The sequence below is a fragment of the Ziziphus jujuba genome, chromosome 8 (assembly GCF_031755915.1).
Source record: "Ziziphus jujuba cultivar Dongzao chromosome 8, ASM3175591v1".
Classification (NCBI taxonomy): Eukaryota; Viridiplantae; Streptophyta; class Magnoliopsida; order Rosales; family Rhamnaceae; genus Ziziphus; species Ziziphus jujuba.
In genome coordinates, this window is record NC_083386.1 from 21,092,349 (window position 1) to 21,099,719 (window position 7,371).

Genomic DNA, 7,371 nt, shown 5'->3' on the forward strand with positions numbered 1-7,371 from the left:
GACTATTTATTATGGACGTTGGACACATGATTATAGTTTTTATAGATCCCAGTTGCTTTATATGCAAGTTTTTCTTCAGAAGGACGGAATTGTGATGCCATGGCAGTGAAGCGGCATATTTTATATTTTATTAATTAACAAATTTTTCAATTTCTTCCTATAATCCGGGACGCAAATGAGATGCTGTGGTAGTTCGGCAGCATATTTTATAATTAACTAAATCATATATTTCTGTATATATTTTTAAGTTTGAAATTCATTAACTTTTTAAGGTTAATCTTGGCTGTAGATACTTTCTCTCTCTCTCTCTCTCAATACTTTAATCCTTGATCATAATGAGTGCATTAGATTAGCTTTTAGAAGGGAAAAGATTACACTTCTTAAATCCAGAAGCAAACTATGGATCTAATGCTTTCATATCCGAAAACACATCAACAAACAATAGTCTTAACCAACATCCCTAAAAGAACGCAACCAAACCTAACAACATATGTGGTTGCACTAAACATAACTCTCACTGCTTTGCTTGACAAAACAAACACCACATGGACAGTAATACAAGCAAATCTATGTAAACTAATGGTTTCTAGTCTTGAACTTGTCCTCGTCGATTGGAATACCCTCCCGAGCCACACGCTCACCGCCTGACTCGTCCATGGTGCTCAGCCCACCTTTCCTTCCCATTTCCTGGTACCCTTCTTTTCCCAGTTGCTCCTTCCTTGTATTTCCTCCTCGGCTCCTCCCTTTAAAATAATATATATAAGAAACAAAATTAAAACAATACAACAGAAATATACTTATATATACAGTGATTCTTTTATTTGGAAAATTTATACTGGAATAATCCAGCACAAATTACATATAAAAAAAGGTTACCTGCATTCATGAAGGTTTTCCTAATTAAGAAAAGAAATCATACATATAACCCTTCCTATTAAGGTATAAATAGATCAAATTTAATTTAAAATACTTTAATTTCACCATAATTAAACTTACCATAATTGCAATTGGAAAAAAGTAACAGATGAAGTGTTTAAATGAAAATTTTCCTTATAAACAATAAAATGCAAATGCAAAATGAACATCCTATTACAAATAATAGTTGTCTATGTTCAGCATAATCTAGATATGTATCCTATTACAGCTCCAGCATAATTTGGTAGTTATTGCCTGGTAAAATAAAATTATGTTTTTATTATTAGATGAACAAATAAAATTATTTTTATTTATGATATATGTAAAGAAAAAAAAAAAGATGGGAGTTATTTATATATATAACCTTCGGCGAGGTGTTCCTGGGCTTCGAGACTTTTGCCTCCGGTTCCACCAGGAACCACAGTCTCTCCCTGCCTAGCCCTGGCGTCGAGTTCGGCTCTGTCTTGTCCTGATGCCATTTCTCTTCTCTGAACTTTTGCAACCAAAAGTGATTCTAGAACGCAACAACGTAGATTATGAATGGTGTTTTGCAGTGCTAACGACTTCATGGGATTTTCTTGTGGTACTGGGGACTAGGGATTTTATAGTGGAATGTGTTGGAGGACAGCAATAAGCATTTGTTGACAAGTGGATGAGTGACGAGTCAAAATGGGAGCGACCCCGTTCGACACGTATGTTCGTTGGGTTACAAATAGAATAACACGTATTTTGATGAATTTGATAGTGATATTGAAGTGCCTTGTTTGGTTGACACGTACATCTTTGTTTTTTCTGATTCTATTACACAATGTGCATAGAAAATTTTCTCTTCTTTCGGTTTATTATGTGCGGAGTAATTAGGTGCACTTTTTTGGGAATGGTCTTAACGAAATTGACCATAATCAATCCTTATAAACTTTCTAAAAAGAGTCTTTGTCTGTCAACGTTTATATGTCTTTCGTTTACCGGTTTCCTTTCCTTTTTTTTTTTTTTTTTTTTACATTTTATTATAACATAAATTAAATCGACATATCAAATATGCTTGATCTAGTGATAAAACATTTATACCTGTATTTGTGGGTTCAAGATACACGCACATCTATCTTTTAGAATAAAAATTATTGTAATTGATTAAAAGAAAAAAAGAAATTGACATGTAATTTAAATGTTAGTGGCATTTTTGCTTTTCTATTTTTGGGAGGGAATGATAATTAGACTTTTCATTTAATTGCAAGTATTTAATTGCAACTTCAGAATAGGAAACTACCAAATTGAAAAACCATATTTTGAGTTGTTAATAAAATAAGGTTTGTTTAAATAATTAGTTTGTCACTATGAATTATTATTATTATTCGAGTATGTTTGAGAGAAAAAAACAAAACAAAATAGAAAATTAAATGTATAAATGTTAAATAATGTGTTTAAGGTGATAATTATTATAACAATCATAATCAATTCATAAATGTTAAAATAATGTGTTTAAGGTGATAGTTATTATAACAATCATAATCATTTCAATTCTAGCAATGTCAATAGGGCGATCGAGATTGATTTTTTAAATCTCATCTCCATCCATGTGGAAAATTCTTCACCCGATCCCCATGGTTTTCCCTGATTCTTTAGAGACAAGGTGGAGATGGGGATTTCTCCATTGGGGATGGGGCAACCCCAATCCCCCAGCACCACCTTTTTTTTTTTTTTTTGGGTAATTGATGGGTCGGATTAGACGAATTCTGGCGGGGAAAGGTTTTGGTTGGCGTGGGCGAGAGCCTCAGCGAAGGAGTGAGAGGTTGAGAGAGTTGAGTGAGGACTAGCAGTTGTTTGTTGCTGCTGTGAAGGTGATGGTAGGGGAGACATTCATCCTTCTTCGTTAGTAGTCCACTTGTGACTCAGAGGCTGCATTGAGAGGAGGAGAATTTCCTGGTTCAATGAAGATCCTGGTCAACAAATGTTCTAGTCGGTTTCAGCAAGAGGTTGAGTTAAGTGAGGTAAGGCTACATTGAGAGGGGGCGACGATCTTGGTTCAGTGAAGATCTTGGTTGGCAAAGTTCCTGATCGGTGAAGTTGAGTTGAGTGAGGTGGATCATGGCGGCGCTATTAGGGTTTGAAATATGACCAAATATGATATCTCATAATACATAATATTCATTTAAATTAAAAATATAAATAAATAAATACATAATATTCATTTAAATGAAAAATATAAATAAATAAATAAATAAGTATATATGTAACACCCCGTCCCGAAGTACATTGGAAATTTCTCAAATTTGACCAAGGTTGACCGTCGTTGACCGAGAAGGGATCAAATGTTGACTTTTTGTTCCTGTTGGAATTTCACATTGACCGAGGTACCTTTAAAAAGTACACATTGTCACGAGTTCATAGACTAGTAGCACGTCGAAAACGGAGCTACGGTTTGAAAGTTATAAACAAAACAAGTCGAGGTCCAAACTATCCAAAGGGTGCTAGAATTGACTTTTTGTTCATGCAAAGTTGAGCTTTGACTCATGCATGGTTGTGAAGCACTCATCGATATGAGTTCATAGACTAGTGGTACGTCCGATTTGGACACGTGGTTTAAAAGTTATGGACCTATAAAATTTTTCAAATGCAGTATTATTTTAATATTATTTTTAAATATGTGAACAGTGGGCCATGTGTGACTTAATAAAAGGTGCCACGTGTCACAATGGTGAGATGCCACATGTCAACTATGGTTAAATACCATATTATTTTATTATTATTTTATACAATAATATTATTTTATTATTATTTAATTATTTCTTTTATTTTCTTTTTATTTCTTTTTCTTTTTTCTTTTTTCTTTTTTCTTTTTTTTTTCTTTTTTTTTTCCTTCCCCCACGTGGGAAAACACCTCAGCCCCCCCCAAGCTTTCTTCTTCTTCTTCCTTCTTCTTCTTTCTTCTTCCTTTCCTTTCCTTTTCCTCCTCTTGGGTCCGTGCCGTTTCTCAGATTCCAGCCACCGAACGGCCACACGTGCCGGCCACCGGTGAAGCCTAGTCCCCGGTGATGCCACCCTCCAAATTTCCCGGCCAGACGCTGCCAGACACTCCCAGATCGGGCCGATGAAGTAGGCGGCGGCGGGTTGAGTTTTTCCGGCGATTCTCGCTGTTTTCGGCCAGTCCAGTCCGAATTGCCACCCCTTTCCCCCTATTTTGGGTCCTCTGAGTTCAAATATAGTCGCCAATTGTTTAAATTCAAAGTGGTTCATGAGTTATGAGGAGGTGAAATTCGGCCGATACTTCCCGGGTAAATTCCGACCACCACTGGCGGAATTGGGGTCAATGGAGGCCGGTAATGTGATCCTTGTTCCACAAGCTTCGTTTTGGTATATTACTCATCAATTTTGGTTAACGTTTGTGTTAGTCCCCCTAGGTACCGGGTATTATTTATCCGAATAAAATATTAATTTATTTGAGATGTGTAATATTGTTGTTCTAGGAGCACGTGTACGTCGTGGAATAGATCCCATGGAGAATCTTGGATTAATTGCGTGCTCCAGGTGAGTGACCCACCTTCAAATTAATTTCGGGAACTAAATTTGTGAGTATTTTGTGTGAATTGAATATTTGAAATTTATATTTTATGTGTCAAATATTTAGTGGATTTATATGTGGAAATTTTTATGCCCATATTTGAATAAATTGAAATATATGATTTTTGATAAATTATGAAAATCCATATTTTATGACAATTTGATATTTAAAGGAATTGTAAAAGTAATATTATTTGATTTATTACGGAATTTATTTGTGAATTTATTTTGATTATTAAAAATGCATTTATATAAATTTATGCATTGTGGAAATTATTTTATGGTATTGAGGATTTGTGGAATTAAATTATATATGAAATTCTTGTGGTTTTAATATTATTTTTAGGCATAATTTGATTTTAAATATTTCAAGGAAATATTGGTTTAAGTTTGGTGGTTTCAAATTGTATAATTATGCCTTGGAATATTATTTGATTGATTTTATGATTTGGGAAAAAATTAATTGTATATTATTATCGGTGGATTTATGCTGATGTTATTTAAGAAAAATGTGGGAAGGTGAATTTGAAAAATAGTATAATTCCCACGGTAAATTTTGGAAAATTTGGTATTTTAATAATAAATTTGGTTATTTATTTTAGACGCACTCATACAATACTGGTGTTCTGTACTGTATATGTGGATGAGCGCACAAGTTATAATGTCTCCCGTGAGTTGCTATTGGACCGAGGGTAGGTAAGTTTGATATTGGCCATAAGCCGTCCCCTCTATGGCCGGGATGACGGTTTAAGCAGCGGCACTGTCGGGATGCCAAAGCAACTATATGCAAGTTTTTCTTTTTAACCTCCCGTTACACGGTGCTCAGGACGCTGGGTATCGTGAGATATCACTGGTATATAGTGTAGTGCATCAAGTGATTATTTTTTCTGATATAAATTTCAAATCCTAAAGTTTTAAAGTCGTAATTGAATTAAATGTATTTAATATTGTTTCTATTATTTATTTCAATTGGAGATTTTAATACAAATTTTATGGAATTTTATTATGTTTTTAATTACCTATTTATATTAATGTTTTAATAATACATCTTACCTTGATTTTACTATTTACATTGATTTGATGATTTTAAAGAGATTTTACTATGTTTTTACCATTTATTTTAAATGGAGGTTTTAATTTGATTTAATTATTCAATTAATCGATTCATTCTAATTATTTTATTATTTCCTGAATTGTCTTAATGTAAGTTTCATTAATATTTTCGTATTATTTGTTTATGACATTATTAATCATTTAGTAATTGTTACGGAATTATTTTTATTTCTATTCCTATTTTATTTTCATTATAAATTTTGGATGCTTGATTTATTATATTTTATTTGATATTTAGTTGATTAATTATTACTTGACTTTCGGGGCATAAAATATTGGGTTTTACGACAATGTTTTAAAAGGGAACTTTTCCAACCCAGTGAACCGTAAGGGTTTTGAGAGAAAATATTATTTTTAATTAATTATTATTTATTTATTCTTAATTAATCAAGTATACTATAATTATTATTACTGTTATAATTGTACAGTAGATAGGGTCACTCATTGAGATGATTAACATCTCATATTTCTAAATTCCGTTCCCCTAAGTACAAGATTTGGGAGACGTTGATCGTCCGGGGCGAGCTCGACGTCTCAGTTCATTGCCGAAAGTCCAAGAAGCATTTTCTCCCTTTTTCCTCTTCATCTTGTATTACTTCTTTATCTGTCATTGTATCAATTCCATCTTTATTTGTATAATGCTCTGTATATTGTATTGGACACATTTTATTAAATACTGCATTAATTCCTTGTCATTATTTGGAGTGCTGCAAATTTGTGGAATTATATTGTAGTAATGTGGGAGGAATAAGGGGATGTTTCTATAAGTGTATTTTCAGTGCAGGAAAATTTTGGTAAATCCAACCCTTAAGGGAGGTTCTACCGGATTTTCCATTGGAGGGTTTGCTAGGTTTCCCTGGGATCAAGGTTTGTCTAGGGTTCTGGTGAGAAATTTTAGACGGGTCCTGACAATATATGTCAGAACCCGTCCAAAATCTCTCATCGAAACCCTAAACAAATTTTGATTCTAGGGAAACCCTATTGGACTCTCCAATGGAAAATCCGACAGTATCTTCCTTATGGGTTGGACTTACCACAAAATTTTCTGCACAGAAACACACTTCTAACAATATCTCATTGTTCCTCCCACCTTGCTACAATTTATTTCCTTGAATTTCAGCATTTCAAAAACAACATACAGGGATTAAGTACAATATTAGTTAAATACATCCAACATAATATATAGAGCATTTATAGAATTATTAAGTATAAGAGTTATTACAACATAAGATAAAATATTACAAGATAGAAAATAAAGAAAGGAAGGCTTCTTGGACCTTCAACAATGAATAAAGACGTCGAGCTTATCCTTGGACGATCAACATCTACTAACTTGGACCTAGGGGAACGAATTTAAAAAATATGAGATACTAATCGTCTCAGTTAGTGATTCAGTTTATTATATAATAATAGTAATAATAATCATAATAATATAATACGCTTGATTAATTAATAATAAATAAATAATAGTTAGTTGAAAATAATGTTTTCCCTCAAAACCCTCACAATTCACTCAATTGGAAAGGTTCCCCTTTTAAAACATCACGAAATCCAATATTTGTATACTCCAACAAATCAAGGAAATCCATAAGTCAACAAAATGCAAATAGAACACAAATAATTTGGAATTTAAAATTTACGTTGAAAATACTTTAAGAACAATTTATTAAATTTAGAATAAAATATTATAAGGTAAAATAAAATCATAAATAAACTTGTACTAGAGAAATTTGGCATAAAAACAAAAATAAACTTAATATATAAATTATAAAATTTATTAATTAA

At 32.7% G+C, this 7,371-nt stretch overlaps 1 protein-coding gene across 1 annotated transcript; it reads right to left on the reverse strand.

Annotated features, from left to right (window-relative positions):
* Positions 1-385: 385 nt before the first annotated feature.
* On the reverse strand, positions 386-1,489 carry LOC107413871 (em protein H5). The gene is made up of 2 exons (XM_016021925.3): positions 1,280-1,489; positions 386-743 (listed from the first exon to the last, which is right to left on the reverse strand). The coding sequence occupies exons 1-2, from the start codon at positions 1,482-1,484 to the stop codon at positions 577-579; spliced, it is 372 nt and encodes a 123-aa protein (XP_015877411.2). The 5' UTR covers positions 1,485-1,489; the 3' UTR covers positions 386-576.
* Positions 1,490-7,371: the final 5,882 nt, after the last annotated feature.

Coding starts and splice junctions, on each gene's coding strand:
- LOC107413871 (XM_016021925.3), bottom strand. CDS start 1,484: ATGAAGTCGTTAGCACTGCAAAACACCATTCATAATCTACGTTGTTGC. Junction 744..1,279: donor CCAGGAACACCTCGCCGAAG/GTTATATATATA, acceptor ATTATTTTAAAG/GGAGGAGCCGAGGAGGAAAT.